The 18,715-nt window shown below is 43.4% G+C and overlaps 1 protein-coding gene across 1 annotated transcript; it reads right to left on the bottom strand.

Moving 5' to 3' along the window:
* Positions 1 to 191: 191 nt before the first annotated feature.
* Positions 192 to 18,072, bottom strand: LOC144730250 (glucose-induced degradation protein 4 homolog). Its single transcript, XM_078610899.1, has 6 exons — positions 17,878 to 18,072; positions 14,059 to 14,118; positions 13,713 to 13,820; positions 12,797 to 12,898; positions 11,165 to 11,295; positions 192 to 8,981 (listed from the first exon to the last, which is right to left on the bottom strand). Exons 1-6 carry the CDS (start codon positions 18,028 to 18,030, stop codon positions 8,918 to 8,920), a joined length of 618 nt encoding a protein of 205 aa, XP_078467025.1. The 5' UTR covers positions 18,031 to 18,072; the 3' UTR covers positions 192 to 8,917.
* Between the last annotated feature and the right edge of the window lie 643 nt (positions 18,073 to 18,715).

The following is an 18,715-nucleotide window of genomic DNA, read 5'->3' as shown; positions in this document are numbered from 1 at the left end:
CATGTCGGCCGTGGGGATTGTTTGAACATACTTCACCACACTGGTCCGTGTAGGTTGAAAGGGGGTATCACTTGCCACCGATCTTAGCCGTGGTCTGGAGTCGATCCAGGATTTCACGGTTTTATAGTGGAGTGTGCTCAGCCAGAAACATCACTGCTCAAGCCACAAACACAAAATGAGCAAAAACAATCTTCAAAAAATAGTTGTTTTATTTTTGTCATTTCTGGATATACATAATTAAAATATGCATATTACAAAACATAAAAAAAACCCTTCGGTAAAACCTTAGTCCGGTCAAGAGAGAAATGGAAGCACGGCGCGACTTAAGTATGGCACACACCACGGGCCAAGAACCGGTCGTGGCAGGGGTTGGCACCACCAGTCGCCGATGTGTGACAACGCTGCATGCACGCGCCTCGAAAAATCACCCGAACATTTCTCATGGGGATACATTCACAATACATCATCTCCACCCGCGCCGTCGCACAAAGTACACCATTATTATTATTGTTGTTTCGTCTCATTCATAGTACGTTGAACTTCTTTCGCGCTATACGCAACCGACCCTGCTAATCGGAGGTAAATCGTTATGACGCAGTCAATGTCGAAGAATTGCATAACCCCTAATGACTTCATCCACTCTAGTACTTTACTCAGCCCAGACCTGGCCATGATTTTTGTTTTTTAAAAGATACTTTCAATTTTGTGAAAGTGTCTTCCTCACTTTCAGCCTCATTTCTACAGTGAGAACCGAGCCCACAGCTCGTCCACTCGGGTGAACTCGGGTTGCTGTGATAGTTTTTTCGCAATACATTACAAAATGACATTTGACAATGTGATGATTACTGAAATGAGTGTCCCTTAACTTTCTAACTGTATTTCACATTTGTCTTGTTTTTGCACTTTGATACGTAGAAAAATGAATTATTGCTTCCAAGTTATTCAACTGCAGTTCACTCAACATAAGCCAGCCATAAGTCTTTAATTATTGCAATTTTGCAATCGCTAATGCTTATAATGCTGTTGGAAAAATGGTGACACAACCACATTGACATCAATATCTGGAAATGTGCAAAGCCCTAATTTCATGGGTAATGGCTGCTTATTTAGAACTCCAATTATTATTGTGAATATTAATCAAAATTGCATTAACATCATAAGGGAATACAAAATAAAATGGCCCATGCACAAGATAAAGTGTGGCTTTTACATGATGCGATATCGTACTAAAGCCGTATCACAGCAACTCGAGGCTAACACATCCCATGAAGTTCCAGATTGCAGCCTTCTCAATAGCACCTCTGGCCACGAAGAGTAAGGGTAGAAGCGGAAAGAATGATGGGAGCAGCAGTGGCAGAACCACAGAACTTCACGGCTCAAAACCTCAGACTCGTGCATCAGCTAACAGATCCTGTGTTCGATTCTGGACATGGGCGCCTTGTTGAGATTGTATGTTCTCTCCTCTTGGTTCTGTATGGGTTTCCACCAGGTTCTGCAGTTTCCTCCCACAAGCTCAAAACAATTAAACGTCCAATGAAACTGGCATTGGCCAAACATCCCAATTCTGAAAAATTACTTGCAAATTATTAATTTGCGATTACACGCAGTAACATTGTGAAAACTTGCCAGGCGCTTCCTAAAAAGGAGACTCGGTGAGGCTTTTTCGTAGGTAAAGAGCGCAATAACTCTGGGGCCCGGTGCCCGATTCCTGGCAAGTAGAAACTGGGTCCCCCCCCCCGCCCCCCGTGGCTGTGGAAATGAGGCATAAGACATCTTTGTGAAATCCAAAGTAAAAAAACAATTAAGTTGCCTTGTACAGACCAACAGATTCACATTCTGCTTAAAACATCCACAAGAGTAAAGCTGCATGCAAAGAAAATCAAAACAATTGCAGGGGGAAAAAAACAAAACCCCCACATACATTCACTTCTCCGTTATCATACTCCAGTGTGTTTGATCATGGATTATTACTGTGTACAGGTAATTAGCGTAATTGTTACCTGAATTATTTGTATTGTATTCAGAGTTAAAAATCGTAGTGTGTGCGTATATAAACAATTACACAATACAAGTAAAGGAATTGGACACGGAGACACTTTAAAGAGGCTGCCTCTTTAAATTAAACCTTAACACTCGACCTGGTACGCAAACACAAAATCACGTGAAAAATCTTGCGAGTAAATTTTGATTAAAATATGGATCATGTAATAATCAACTTCCACCAGCTCAATAGACGTGGTTTGAAAATAAATTGCGTAAAACTGCCATTTCGCAGCACTTTATCGGTGCGTTACATTCTCACGGTGCCTCACCAATCGCGAACATTCAAACATCCACAATCCGTGTCGGTAACTCGGCAATTGCATCACTCAGCCTCTTTTCACTCGCGGTACCAACACGATCACGACCTAAAAACACACCCACACCAACCTACAAGAAACTGCTACCGTAAGATGCATTGTAACCGTTGAAATAAAAAAATTATCCAATGAAAAATTGTTGCTGCTGGAAGATGTAGAAATTGACCGTTGTCTCGCAAAACAACACAGCACCGATGCCAATTGAATAACTGTTCACATTTCACTCGTCCTGGCCCCCCCTGATGCGACTGCCGATAGCACACGAGGTGTAGCAGCTGGCCCAATGAGGTTAGGGAGTTGAAATCCTGGGCAGGGTTGATGCTCCCTCCATATTAACCGAATACATCCTTGCTTATATTCCTTGGAGGGAGCTGAATACCACCTGGTAAGCACCACTCGCAAATAACCCAACAAAGGTTATCCTATGGAGAAATCGGTACCGTGCCGTAAGGCCACACATTTACTGCATCGATCACCGACGATACAGCAACGCTTGAAAACGCGACGATGAATTTAGAAAAGAATCGTAGACGTGACCATAGAAAATCACATTTACCGATGAGCTCACAAAAACATTTTTACTTTGTACACTCACTTGGGTACAAAGTCATGCCTCCCTGGCGTTATTCGTTTGACTGTTAAACTGAAGCACTTCTAAGTTTAAAGACAACCCCTAGATTTACCGGTTGCTCAACGGAGTTAAAAATGCATAAGGCAATAGTCATAGTATAGGGCATATATGCAAATAGTGGCAAATCCTGAGCAACCTGTAAATACTAACAGATTAGAACGACATTCTTAGCTTAACTTTTACACCCATAGTAATAAATTACGGGGGAGTGCGATCCAAGAAATCTTGACACTTCACTTTGCCATATTCATATTGAGCGGCACCCTAATACGCACAGATCAAGAAACCAATGGCTCCATCAACACTGCCGCTTGTTTACCTTGTGCCATGTACAAAACTGGTTACAGTGAACGCTGGCCTCCAGGTAACATGCCCTGTTGATCACAGGCTTATTCTAGGTGCCATGACAATGCCTGCCTTGGTAACATTTCCCTCCTCCATTCTAGACACGTGTCCTGCTTCACAAAACACCTCGAGATGTACTGCACGGCAGGCACGGGTATGAATAGAAAACGATGTGCACTCCACCTTAATTAGGTCGGGAACAATTTCTAACAGTTTAACACGTCGTAGGCTTTCGGGACCAATATTATCCATAAGAGTTTTTGGGTTGTATTGTGTAAATGTGTCGTTAAACCCGCCACCACCTGACAGACAATTCGTAAGGTTGTCACGTGAACAAAACATGACAATTCATTACTAAAAATTGTATTCAAAGCTTTCGTGACTGCAGGGATTCATATTCTTGGTTCTTTCGGTAAAGTCACGTAGAAGGGAAATAATAAAATAAAAATATAAAACAATAAAATTCTCACGACGTTTCGACTGCAAACACAAGCAATCATCATCAGGTGTGAAAATCCACAGCAAGAAAATTTGAAAAAAGTGGCGGTCAAATTTTCTTGCTGTGGATTTCACACCTGATGACGATTGCTTGTGTTGCAGTCGAAACGTGAGAATTTAATTGCTTAATATTTTTTTTATTTTATTATTTCCCTTCTACGTGACTTTACCGAAAGAACCAAGAATATAATTCGTTACCAGTTCAGCACACCGGTGTGTTCGAAAGTAAACCCACAGCATCTACAATTCGAGTATGATGTGTCGCCGTAATTACAACGAGCATCATAAGGTGACAGCCAGTTATGGAGAAATCTTCCTGTTTCGGTCTTATATAGTTACATGCGATGTCATTACAAACCATACTAATTGGCTGTGTCGGGTGGTGGCAGGTTTAACAACACTTATATATTCTTTGGTCTTTCGGTAAAGTCACGTAGATAGGTTAAAAGAAAATAACAAAAAACACTTACTATTTACACAATCTAACCCAAAAACCTCTCAGGGATAATTTCTTACATGTCTGCTCATACCTTGCATGTGTGTTTAGAGAGGTATTACCCCATTATAACAAACCACTTGCGGACCTGGAACAAAGTTCACGACTATATCAGAGGGGCGTTTCGCTAGACAGTAAAGGGTTTAATGACAACTTGAACTGGGCCTCTGAAGAAACAGGAGACGGTCGATGCATCGCCACACCAGTGTAAATTTGTACAGGTCTCCTCGTCAAATACAACATCAAAAACATCACAGCTGGTACCGTATACAGTAGTGTAGAGTTCATAATCAACGATTTTTGGGTTTAGATCGCGTTATTTATAAATGTGTCGTAACCCTCCACCACCCGACACGGCCAATCAGTAAAAAAAGTGTCACGTTGACAAAAGACAAATAGTTCACTGCTTTAGCCCACCGGTGTGTTGAAGCGTGAAACCACAACATTTACAATTTGAGTACGACGTTTCGCTGGTAATTGCATCCAGCATCATCGGGCAATTCGCCAGAATTCTGGCGAATTGCCCGATGATGCAATTACCAGCGAAACGTCGTACTCAAATTGTAAATGTTGTGGTTTCACGCTTCAACACACCGGTGGGCTAAAGCAGTGAACTATTTGTCTTTTGTCAACGTGACACTTTTTTTTACTGATTGGCCGTGTCGGGTGGTGGAGGGTTACGACACATTTATAAATAACGCGATCTAAACCCAAAAATCGTTGATTATGAACAATATTGGTCGCGAAAGCCTACGTGTTAAACAGTAGTGTAGAGTACTGTATCGGACACCAAGGGAAACGACCGGAGATTTGGCAGCACGTACGATCGTTATAAGCGGGGTTGCTAACGTAATTGCTGTATGGAGGTATAAATCAACGCAAGAGAATGTGTTTCCGCAGCTACGTTCATTATAAACGGGTGATTCGTTACAGGCATGGTTCGTTGTGACACGGTAATACTGTACATACACATTGTGTAATGCGTGCTTTTAATGCGAGACAGCTCAGTGGATTGTTGTAGGCTTGTATTACGCTATGAGGTCAGAGGTCTCTGTGGAGCAATCGCTGTGCAAAATGGGGCTAAAAGCGGGCAGGTAGTATGCAAGCACCACTCGGTCACTGCACAAACGCCCACGTGTCCGCAAGGCATTTTAAGGACAGCTTCAAAGCAGTGGCAGGATTAAAATGGCATGGCCAAGTGCTATTTAGACCATATCGCCCCGAACTGGAAATCGCTACAAGATCTGGAAAGATGTAAACAGCTCGATGTAAATCAATAATTAAGACGGTTGTGTCAATTATTCTAGGAGAAAATGCTGCAATGGCCTGGACATGTAATGAGATTAAAAGCAGAATATCATATTTGGCACGACATATATGTGTGTAAAGTTGAACAAAAGAGTAGGAAGGTAGAGAACCAGATGGAGATGCGTCGCAAAGAAATCTCCGAAAGGAAACAAAACTGCCGTTATCTTACGTGACGAGACAGATTCAAGGCAGGAAAAAACCCAAGGCGTTCAAAGCTTTAACGTCGCTGTTGAGCGGACGAAACATAACCAAAAACCCTGGGCTGGATCTGCTTTTGGCTGTAAATGTCAAACAAGGTTCCAATGCGCATTAGACTTGATATTAAAATTATCAATTAATTCGATTATAGCTTTGAGTAATCAACAACAAAATGTGCATGTAATTTGCATATGTATGTTTGTTGTATCTCTAATCAGAATATCAGTTGCAGATATAATAAACAATAGTCACGCTATGTGGCTCAAATGTGCGAGGTGAAGATGGGCGGACAGTGATGGAGTCATCACCATTCCATCACGGAGTTCGCGTGCACTGCGCAGTTTCAGGATTTTGAGGGCCAGATGCCTGGCATTCACCATTTCAACATGATTGCCGATTAATCGATCTTAATATATATTTTTTAAATAATCCACCGCTTTAATCAATTATTTCACGACTGATGTACACAAATGTCATGAACACACAATGGGCATTCAGACCGAACGAGTTGGAACCGTTCTTGAAGAAGTCTAACTTGAGATCACGTCACAATTGTACGCAAATGGAAGAAGCAAGGCTCAGGTCAAAACCATACGGAGGGACACGGCTACGTCTTGATAGCTTAACGGTTCGGGAAGCCCTGTGGTAAGAAAATGTTGCATATACATGAGAAGTGTCATCTCAGCCCGAAGAATCAAACGCATATTTCCAAATGTCACGGGCTAGTTGGCCGTAAAGTTACCATCTTCGTTTCCTCTCGGCAACGATTAATAAAAACAAACATCCCGCTGTTGTTTCACCAACCATTCATTCGTGTATCAAGTTTACCGAAGCGGCAACTTGATAAGAGAATGTAAAATTATCATGGCACACGACGCGATGGGTGCCAGGTGCCAGAGGTCGCAACCGGGTACCCGATACCCGTACCCTACCCGATACCCGTACCCTACCCGATACTCGGCTACCCGTACCCGGTCGGGTACGGGTACGGGTAGCCGTTTGCGACCCCGGTGTGGCCGGGTACGGGTAGGCCGTGAGTCATTGGTGAGTAACCGTTTGTCACTCATTTCGGGTAGGGTACGGGTAGGGAATGGGTACCCGTACCCGGCCGGGTACGGGTACCCATTTACGACCCTGGTGCGGCCTGGTGCGGCCGGGTACGGGTAAGGAATCAAAACCCGTTTGCGACCTCTGCCAGGTGCACGCGCCAAGGGCGCACCTACCTGGTTTTAAAGGCACTGGAAGCGATTAACGCGTCGTCAGATTTAAATGCGACTTGGAAAATAAAACAATACATAAACACACCTCTCGCTCGCTTCACCTATTCCTTACTTTTGCATAAATCGCTGTTGATGTTCCAAATAAGTGCTGTGAAATGATCGTCGAGCGTACGGAGCCACAACGTGAAAATACACACGATGATCGAGGCCCCTGTGGGTGTACAGGAAAATTCTATGTAGTCTAAAAAATAAACGGCGTGTCTGTCTTTGATTTTTAAATCGATGTTCAGAATAATACTTCAACTTGCATAATTCATTCCGCCTCCATAAACTTAAAAAAAAATCCACAGCTTGAAGTTAATTCGAATGTAAATCATAGTGCCTATAAGTCACGTATAATATTCTGCAGAGAGGCACGTGACAATATTAGTCTTTACCAATTTACCTACAACCACAAGCAAATGCTTTAAGTGACTCTTATCAGGTCTCCAACTGGTTACATTGTTTGGATGTATACAGTATGAGGGAATCAAGTACCATGTTTTCCTTGACATTCAATGAGGGTAAAAATACTTTTTTTCAACAATCACATTAACATTGTGTACCCTATATAATAAAGGATGCTTTATTGGGATTACATTCAGACTCCAATTTTTTTTTATATATAACAAATGATCAATGACCCAAGCACTATTGAGGGAATAACGCTTGGCAATTAGATTTATATCAGAAGAGTAAAATATTATCATTAGACATGTTCATGGATATTTCCTTTTGATAGTTGTGGTTTGAACTGAAGGGATTTCCAGAAGGGTCTAATAACACACGCCCTCAAAATTAATTTGTGGTGTTGTTATAACAGCATGCGCCAACAATTTCCATCTCGAACATATTCACATCAGCCACATGCATAAACATTGCCTTCGCAAAATAAAAAAAAAAGATGTTTTTCAGAGGGCTAAATACCTCGTCATTATGTAAAGTTTTAGTTTTGAAATCCATTGTGGGGGCTTGCCTTGGATTTTTCCAATAATGCATCTCTCACCCGCTTGTTATGTCCAAGATGAAAATCACATTCCAAGATTAACACCAACAAACCAGGATTGCTCAGGTGAGCAATAACTTGAATACCTAATAAAGGTAACTAGAAAATAAATCAGACAGCTGTCCATCTCTCCAGATTTAAAAACGTTTGTAATCCACAGCACTATGTAACTTCTGGACTATATTTATGAAACGGCATATGTTTAAGCCACCAAACTCTGCACCAGTTTTACGTTTTTTTCGTGGGGAAGATGAACAGAAGCCTGCTTATTTTGCCCACAAAGCTCCACAACAACCGCAAAATTAGTTATCCGATGGTTGTATCAGATTCCATCTTGCAAAAAAACAACCCCCAGTAAATCGAGTTTGAACACTGTCTTAGTTTCAGCGATCTGCACCAAATGAATAAACCGATTCAAACACTGATTCGTAAGACTTCCTTCCCTGGTGGTTGGTGTAGATTTGGCCTGCGAACCAGGCGAGGGTCAACACTGTTAAATGTTCGAAGCGACGAGTGCCAAGAGAACGACATTGGTCAAAAGTGGGGGCCCCTCTGCCCTGCCACTCGAGCAAGTGCGGCTGTGTGTCAGGACGTCGCATTTGCCCCCATGCATCGCCCTGTCTTGTGTTGGCGTGCTCAGATGCCTGCACCTCCTGGCCTCTTCTGTTTACTACGGCCTTCTCTCACCAGGTTGAGATCTCCCGTGCAGATGTGGAGATGGGGCAGTGCCTCATGGGCAGCACCATCCTGCCCCAACCACCTCTCACTGCTGCTGCTGCTGCCGCTGCCGCCGCCGCCACCGGCGATGACGTCTGGTCACCGGAACTCGTAGATGGGAAGGCTGTGCTCGGTCACGTGAGTGAGCGTCAGAGATTGAAACCTGCAACAAGCAAATGTTTGCACACGTGTCACTTGGCCAATGGGAAAAAAATCCTGTTTTCAATATCAGTGATCAGAATTAACCATGCCTAGAGTGTGGCAACTTTTCGAAAGTCTCTCACCTCTGAGAAACTCGAAGAAATTTTTTTTTTTTTTTCACAAGCAGAAAAAATAGTGAAGGTTCTGAAGTCAAACGCATGGATTCTGATAAAACTTCTAAGCATCACTTTTCAAATATTTGAATAGCATACATTTCACTTACATTTCAAGTTTTGACTTTTGTTTTTAATTACATCTTTCGATTCTAGTCTCCTGGCTATTGTACTCTATGCTCTTAACGATGTGCATACAACGAATGCGATTGGTTCTATTTTAATGGCGGAGATGAATGGCAAGATCGGGGAACACCCACCATGCTAAAGTGAACAACGGGGGTGGTCATCGTGTGAAGTAAATGCCTCCGACACACCTGTCTCCCCAACTGATACTGACACCTGACAAAAAGTTTAGTCTGACCAATTATGAAAGTTTGTATTTAAAGCTTTCGTGACTGCAGGGATTAATATTCTTGGATCTTTCGGTAAAGTCACGTAGAAGGGAAACAATAAAATAAAATATATATAAAAAAATAGTTTATTATTATTTTATTGTTCCCTTCTACGTGACTTTACCGAAAGAACCAAGAATAATTCTGAAAATGTACAGCCATTGGTCAATCCCCCTGTTCGATGAAGGCCTCCCCGACACCAATGTCAGTCATTGGAGGTTGTTTGAGCAAACTTCACCAAGGTGGTCAGTGCAGTTTGGTGTGGGTGGGCACGAAGACCGATTCATACATCACATACCACTGATATTAATAAGCCATGGCCAAGAATCAAACTCAAGTTGCTGGTTTCATAGCACAGTTCGCTGTCCACTGCACCACCGCTCCACTCTCAACTTACTCTTATATAGATATATTCCAGAATTTTACATGCAAAAAGGCACTGTTGTTTGAGACAATATTTACTATAACATTGGCCTGCCTCCAAGCACAGCCTCGATTATGTTTTCACTCTGGAGCTATTTATTTAAGAAGGGACATTACAAAACACCGTCACAGCATGCAGAGACCCTACACTCCCACTGGTGATCACGAACACAAGTTTGGCACCAATGAACCTAATACAACATTGGCTTATATTATTAGAAAAGGCATCAGTGTATTGCTATGAAAATAAGCTCCGATTTTACCCGTCTGGTGTGCCATCGTACTTTGTGAATCATGTCCACTAACTTTCTGTTGTGATTGCACAACTCCCGTGTAAATGAACTCCGCTGATATTAAAAGAACCCAACGTGACAGGCCAGCTGTTTTTTTACTCTCAAGTAACACTGTAGCATACGGACTATTGCAATACACAGCATTGCCATTCGTTTTCAGTGCCTGCTAATCTGTGGTTTGTCTATTAATATTAACTATAAAATCTAATACATTTACATGAAATATTGGTGGATGGACAACTTTGCCCCCAACCACCCAACAATTCAATGGACTGTCACGATTCAGTCACAATCCCATTCATGCATGCTTATTTGAACACCATCATGAATGGTAGCGCCTCACATGTGATTTGATGAGTGTAACATGAGCCTACGAATCCACGTTACTCGATATGTATGAACTTCTTTCGCACCGTACGTGGCCAACCGTGCTAATCAGAGGTGCGGGAGAATGCATTGTTTGTCCCACTCCTAGCATCACGCAGACCGTCAGGAATATGTGACTGCTAGGTAATATACTCTTAGGTTTTTCGGTAAAGTCACGTAGGTAAAATAATAATAGAAATAATAATAGAAATAAAATAATAAATCACGACGTTTCGGAGGCAACACAAGTCTCCGTCATCAGGTGGGACCGTCACAGCTAAATTTACTGTAAATCGAATCGTGATTTATTTTATTTCTATTATTTATTATTATTATTTATTTTTTACCTACGTGACTTTACCGAAAAACCTAAGAGTATGAATCCTTGCAGTCACGAAAGCTTCAAATCTAGAACTGCAAGGTAATGTTGAAGTGTTCTTTTTTCTTTATCGCAGGTGGCGATGATGCACGTTTAATATTGCGTGCCATTTTTACAGTGCTGCAATGACAAATCAAAGAAATGAGAAGAGGTTCACACGAAGTTGTGCGAGTCACCATTCTGAGCTGCGATGATAGTAGTAGCCCTCAATAGTGGCCGCAGACTTCTGGAAGCAGATGTAGTAAAAGCCAGCGAACGAAGCTCCGTTAATGTCCTTTATTTTATGGTCCGGCACCAGAAAATGCTCCTGTCTCACCAAAGGGGAGAAAGAAAACCGATACAAAAAAACATTGCAATCGAGAACACGCACGGATAACATCTGGAGAGAAGACTGCAGAAATGTGAGGATAATTTAGAAAAAAAGCCTTGCCAACTTGTGGGTGTGATTATCACAGGGGCCTGATGACATCATCATGGCACATGCACTTTAATTTCATCTTTACAGCCCAGTTGAAAAATGTTACACTTGGAAAGTAAATTGCAAAAACTTCAACATTCCAGTACAGTGGAACTCCTCTTATCTGAAATCCTATAACTTTAGCCACTACACAATCCAGGAAAGATTTGTTACACAAGGATCAAAGTTGATTTTCAAATAACATGAACCACTTGTAAGTAGTCATATCAGGGGCTACATTTATCCTATTATACACATTTGTTCATGGATAAGAGGAATTGTATGGTAATTTATTCCAATTATCCGTGTGTATCTACAAATAACAAGTTGACCAAAATGAACATAAACATCGTGCTGTTGCTGCTATTAGCACTATTGCTGCTGCTGATATAATTTATCGTGATGCTACTGTTGCTGCTGCTGTTATTCACCATGCTTTTGCTGCTATATCTGCTATTGATGCTGCTGCTGCTGCTGCTACCAATGATGACGATGGTGAAAATGATTATGACATGTAATTTTCCAGGAAGGCTTTGCCGGACAGTGCATTTTAATAATTACGTTTACATTTGGAGGCACCAGGGGGGCCCACCCCAGCATAAAACCCACACGCAAGGGGCGATAAAAGTCAAAAGGTGAGCACAGGCAGGATCACATACCCACTTGCTGAACTGTCATCTCATGCGGTGACCCACTGTGCGGCTCACGCAGTCACCTGCTCTGCAGCTCACGCAGTCACCTGCTGTGCGTGTGGAAGAGACTAGTGATGGAGTGGTGGGCAAAGAATAGAATGCGTCCGAGAGGACGACCATCGTGGGGATGGCGCAATGAGATCAGTTCATGTCCAGGAGATGGAGAGTGGCATCACAGGACCATGAGGAATGACGAAAATGGGGGTAGAGAACTTTATCCAGCAATAGATAAGATGAGATGATAGTTGAAAGGATGAGGATGTCAAGATAATGACAACTGCTAATGATGAGGATGCAGTTTTGTTTCTGCTACTGGCTAGTCTGCTGGTATTGCTGCACCCACAACTCGCACTACACTAAACCTCTTCCTCATCTTCGCATTATATAGGTCTTTATTCAGTCTCATGGCAAAAATGTATCCCATTGACATTTATCTAATATTTTCACGGACAAAGGAGATTTATTTCTGCAGACAGGATGAGACACCTAGATTTGCTCGTCAACAGTTCCCCCCCAACTTCAAAGCAGATAAAGGAGTTCCACAGTATATTTATGGTAAAGCAGGCATCCTTTGTAAAACACACATACACACACATCTACTTATTAAATATACCAACAGTTAGACGTGTAAAGCTAAATGGTATTCACACCACACATACCTTCCATCGCATGAAGATGAAGTCGCTCTCTGTTAGTTCTTCAAAATTAAAATCATCCGAGTTGAAAGTTTTACCATACTGCAAAAATGCTGGGAACTTGCTCTGAAAAAAAGATCATGGAAATAGAAGTATTTTATTCTGAGATAGTAGTCTTCTCGTGGATCACCTGTTAACATATTTTATGTTACCTTAAATACAACTAACACCGTCATATCTAGACAACGGACGAATAGAAAAACTACAAGAACGTTGTCCTGAAGCCCTCTCATGGCTCACGAGCAAAGCTCGACATTGGCATGGTTCTCCTAAACAAGCTGCCATATGGAAGAATATAAATAAGATAAATTGATTAATTTAAGAATAACCTATTCTTCAAGTACTTTTTTCGAAGGATAACTCAAGCCAACAAGTGACAAGCAAAATAGTGCAACAAATGCATAACAATATGAAGCTAAGACTAAATAGAAAATAACAGTTGAATGCACATGACAAAACACAAATGGTAAAGCAAAATAATTAGTCTCTTTAGAGTAACATCACTTTAGACACATCAAAGCAATCCAATTAAAATGTCTCATTTAAAATTAAATAATGCTTCATACATTTTGTAACTGCCCTTCTGTACTAAACTTGTTCACATATTTATTCGCACCTCCGATTAGCACGGTGGGCTACATACGGCGCGCAAGAAGTTCAATATACATACATACACAGGCCCGGGACAAGTTCAGATAATCGTCACTGGTGTCGACTGTGAGCCGGAATCGAACCCGGGTTGCCAGGTTTGTAGCACAGCATGCTAACTTGCTACACCACCTGGATTCAAGGCCCCTAAAACCTCTGCCACCACCCCTCATTAATAGACTTCCGTGACTCATTCAGGAGCACCACCTGCCATAACCACCCAGGCTCTCACCCAGTGCTTGCGGTCAACATCTTCGTCCGCATCCCACTTCCTGGTGAGAAAGGGCCGACCCTTGCTGATTATCTCGCCATCAAAGAACGTTGTTAGAACCGGGAACTCCTGCAGCAGCAGCAGCAGCAGCAGACACATTTATCCATAAGTCAGCAACACGCCAACTCATGAGGCCAAACACGCACAATGATGAGTCATGTAACCCTCCAGCTAGATTAGAACTTTAATTCTTTACAAGGTTCTTTATAATTTACTGCAGACCACATCGTAAAATGCAATGCCATTGGCTATATAAAGGGTATTTATCTCTTGAAAGTGTATTACTTTGGTGACGTATGTGACTCACCTCTGTTAAACCTTTAATTTTCAAATATCCACAAAGAAATGCGTTCTCCGTGTCAACATGCTGCAATTAAGAAGAAAAAACACATCAATTGCATTCAGTACGTTTTGATGTTAACATCTGGAACTCAGTTTTTGTCAATGAGAGACATATGCCTCATCTACTCAATTCAGATTCAATGGCCATATATACAACTAACACATTTGTTGCTCAACACAAATTTTTAAAAGTTTGAAACAACTGCCATAAATAACCAAAGCGGACCCAGTGGAGTAAAACCACCAGCAGCTCGCATTGCATACAATGTCCGTAGACCCTAACCATGCTAAACGTGTGTGTGTATGGCCTGTGATGTTGACACAATGTTATCCGATTCTGCCCTGGGCCTCTCATAAGTAAACTTAGCCTGCATCGCATAGTAAAATATGGCCAGGCATGGTCCTGGCCACATCACCCCATCATTTAGTCGGTATATCACTGCCCAAAACAGTCTATTAGGCTAAAAGGAGGATAGTTTTGCTTAGTTAAATTGTAGTAACAAATGAAGGCAAAGGCTAGTCAGGGGATAATTGTTGTTGGGACTTATGAATTTTTTTTTAACATTTCCACATGAATAATAATTATTTGATAGAGACGGGTTCTCTGATATCAAGTAAAATGTGTTTACACTTAATAAAACAGTGACTATAAATGTGTTATATACTACAACTAGGACAATTATTTGCTCTTTGCTTGGCATTTGAAAAGGTACATTCTTTAAAGAAAAGAAAACTAAATAAAAATGTCCTGCAGAAGCTTGAGTTGATACTGCACCCGGTTTGTACTATCGAAGGGATTTCTTTAACGTGTTAACTGGCTCCGCTGCACTCCAAACCAAATGAGGCACACATATTTGACCATGACTAGGAGCTGAAGCTGCTATCTCCAGCATGCTGCATGTGTTAAACAGATTTTTTTACACAACACCACAAGCAACACTCAATGCCCCACGAGCCATTTTTACTGGTTACTTGAGTAGGCATGAGCAGGACACGTGCTGTCATTTTGGAATTTTCTAAATGTAAACGGTGTTTAGTGAGGACAGTGCAGTAGTTGCATGCACACTGCAGCCTTACATGGACAACTTTTTCATCAGCCACTGCTGGATTCAAGCCCCAACCCCACCCCAAACCAATGCCACCACCACCACCCCTCACAATTTTTCAATCCATCCAGCACCTGCATGAACCGATTTCATAACTCCATCTCTTTGGTACACCTGTCATAAATGTTCCATTCCTTGTCTGCCACTCCATTACTATTCTTGACCACTGCCCATCACCTCTTCCCTCCATGACACGTGTTCTGCACAAGCCCACTTGCTGTTCTTAATCATTTGGATTACGTAATTAACCTGTGTGCTATAACCAACGTGTTCCTCTCTCCGTCTTAATATAATTTCAAGCACGTATCTGTTTGGTGGGTATTGCAGTAGCTGCATGCACACTGCTACTTAACACAGTCAACTTTTTGCTTTGTACCAATTTAATGCATTCATATTTTTTCTCTCTTTTTAAACTGTTTGCATATCTCGTGTGCAGCTGCTTGTGATAAAAATAACATTTCTTTATAAATGGAAAATAAAACAATTACTACCACACATGATATCCAATTATAGTAACTGATAAATGTAATGGGCAAGTTCTCCCGCCAACATAAAAAAGAGGTCATTAAAGTTATTTATGCCCGTTTACACATTTTTTACGTTAAAGTAGTTTGTGGTTAATTTGGCAAATTTTGACCAAGACGCCAGCACACAATGGCCTACTCTTGCGAATGTCACGGGATCGTTAGCATCGACTATGAACCAGACGATGCATAACGTTTATGATTAATACACCCGCAGTAATAAGCAGGGTGGCTGCTGGATTCAAACTGCAAGCCTCTGTTATAATCACGCATCACGACTTCTCATTGTATTCCAGCCTTCAAAGTCAACATTGGAAGAGGCAGGGATTTAGAATAATTTAACAAAAAATTTAAGCTATTTGGATCTCATCATGGTAAGAGAAGTGCATTTTAGTGCATGTCATGTCTTATCTAGATTTTAAAAAGTGTGTTTGTACAATCCCGTAGACAAATGCAACGTTTGTTTGTGTGTATACATCAAATGCATAAAACCATAAATGGAAAGCGATTGCATTGTAGATATCATCCAAGAAGTTTGGCTACGTAAGCTGTTAGGCGGCATGAGCAGCGCTATCGTGTAACACAGGGCATGGCCACATACTAAATGGATTAGTAACTTATAAGTATAGCACTGTAGCGAAATTAAGCGTCGATTGCTAACCGTATGGGCTCTACATAAATGCTGAAAACAATCCCTATCATTAGTGCAGGGCAGCGCAGGTACAGCAAGTACATCTGTGATGCCAGAAATGTGGGTGCAGATCTTCATGCCACCCCCCCGATGTGTTAAATGTGTTCAGTGTGCGAGAAGATAAGTGGCAAGCGTTGCACAATTTCGTGGCGTTACTTCGTGGTGTGCTGGCTCAGCATAAGCCCGTGTGGGTTAACGCAGAAACCTGACGTGTCGCGTTACTGCTGCCACTTTTATACATTCATTTAACCTTATGGCGGGACCCCGGGGTTCCATAAGGTCACGGATCTCGCATAAACGGAGTTGCGACGTCATTTTATGTTTCTTGAAGGCGACCTACACGGCGATCTGTTCCTCTCGATGAGCTATACACGATGCGCTAATGAAAGTTTAAAAGTGTTGTTCGTGACTACGGCAATTCTGGCAACGACGGGTGCTTGATGAAGAACGAGGATTGATTTTTGATGGGTCGCGGCGTTTATATGCGCGGTGGGACGGAGTCGCCAAAAATAAATAAATCAATTACGATGTTGACTTCCGTTTATTCGGGACCCAGGGGTCCCACATTAAGGTTCATTTGTGCACGTTGTGTAAGAATATAACGCGATGTATTTGGATTTATAACACGCCCGAATTCAACTGCATACAAATATGACAAAGTATGCAGCCTTGGTCATGTGTAGCCGTAAGCCAACTGGTATAAAAGTATTAAAAACCAACTCCTGCTTTGACAAATTGTTTACCCCTCTGAGTGTGTACACTTAATTCACACACTATTAGAATGTATACTGTGATAAGGGGTCATATAATATTCAGGCGATTTATGATCTAGGCAAATCCCCAAAATTTCTGCCAATGTACTTTAGCATATTCCTTGTGGCCGATTTTATTATGAAGCATTCGTTCGATTCACTCGCGTGCACATTACAATCCTCACTCTTGCACACATGGCCACTGGTTGTGGAGCATCTGTACAAGAAACCCGACTGAACACACACACATAACTCCAACTCTAACACCAGTGTGGCCTACTGTCGACACATCTGGGCTGTCCCACACCACTCTGAATGAAGCTCGATCACTAAAACTGTTAAAAGTAAATGAGTGGGTCATTCATAACGTGTGGGTAAGTGCTACCTTTCAATACGCCACACGGAGACGGTCCTAGAAAGCACCCTAAATCAACGTGGTATTTGCTACCTACTAGAACGCTTTAAGAGTTCTAGTAGGTAGCAGCAGTCAACACAGCAGTCAAGGGGGACACGAGACAAGAAACATCCATCCCTTGAGCGACCAACACACCCAAAGCAACTCAATAGCAGTCCACGCTGGGGAGGGGGGGGGGGGACCTTGCCTAGCGGCTCTGCGGGAGATCCCTTGCGCCTGGTACGGCGATAAAACTAGGCCCAGGTCGGGGTACGCGGTGATGTCGCACAACGGAACGCGCCCGCGTCTGCCCTCACCTTGAGCACGACCTCGACGTCGTAGGCGTTGCCTTTGCTCTTCTGGAAGCCCCTGAACTTTGAGCCGCTGTAGAGCAGCGAGGTGTTCACGCCGGGCTGGTGCGTGTTGATGGGCGGCGGCGGCACGAGGCGCGACTCGGCGCGCACCGGCATCTTCGTGCGCCTCTCCGCGGCTGCGGGGTGAAGAGGGGAGGGGGAGAGAGGGGAGGGGGGAGAGAGGGGAGGGGGGAGAGAGGGGAGGGGGGAGAGAGGGGAGGGGGGAGAGAGGGGAGGGGGGAGAGAGGGGAGGGGGGAGAGAGGGGAGGGGGGAGAGAGGGGAGGGGGGAGAGAGGGGAGGGGGGAGAGAGGGGAGGGGGGAGAGAGGGGAGGGGGGAGAGAGGAGAGGGGGGAGAGAGGGGAGGGGGAGAGAGGGGAGGGGGGAGAGAGGGGAGGGGGGAGAGAGGGGAGGGGGGAGAGAGGGGAGGGGGGAGAGAGGGGAGGGGGGAGAGAGGGGAGGGGGGAGAGAGGAGAGGGGGGAGAGAGTGGAGGGGGAGGAGAGTGGAGGGGGAGGAGAGTGGAGGGGGGAGAGAGGGGAGGGGGGAGAGAGGGGAGGGGGGAGAGAGGGGAGGGGGGAGAGAGGGGAGGGGGGAGAGGGGAGAGAGGGGAGGGGGCAGAGAGGGGAGGGGGAGAGAGAGGAGGGGGGAGAGGGGAGAGAGGGGAGGGGGGAGAGAGGGGAGAGGGGAGAGAGGGGAGGGGGGAGAGAGGGGAGGGGGGAGAGAGGGGAGGGGGGAGAGGGGAGAGAGGGGAGGGGGAGAGAGAGGAGGGGGAGTGAGGGGAGGGGGGAAGGGGGTACGAGGGG

Source organism: Lampetra planeri, chromosome 35 (assembly GCF_965212315.1).
Source record: "Lampetra planeri chromosome 35, kcLamPlan1.2.h2, whole genome shotgun sequence".
Taxonomy (NCBI): domain Eukaryota; kingdom Metazoa; phylum Chordata; class Hyperoartia; order Petromyzontiformes; family Petromyzontidae; genus Lampetra; species Lampetra planeri.
Note: the sequence above shows the minus strand (reverse complement) of the source record. Positions and strands in the feature narration are given on the sequence as shown.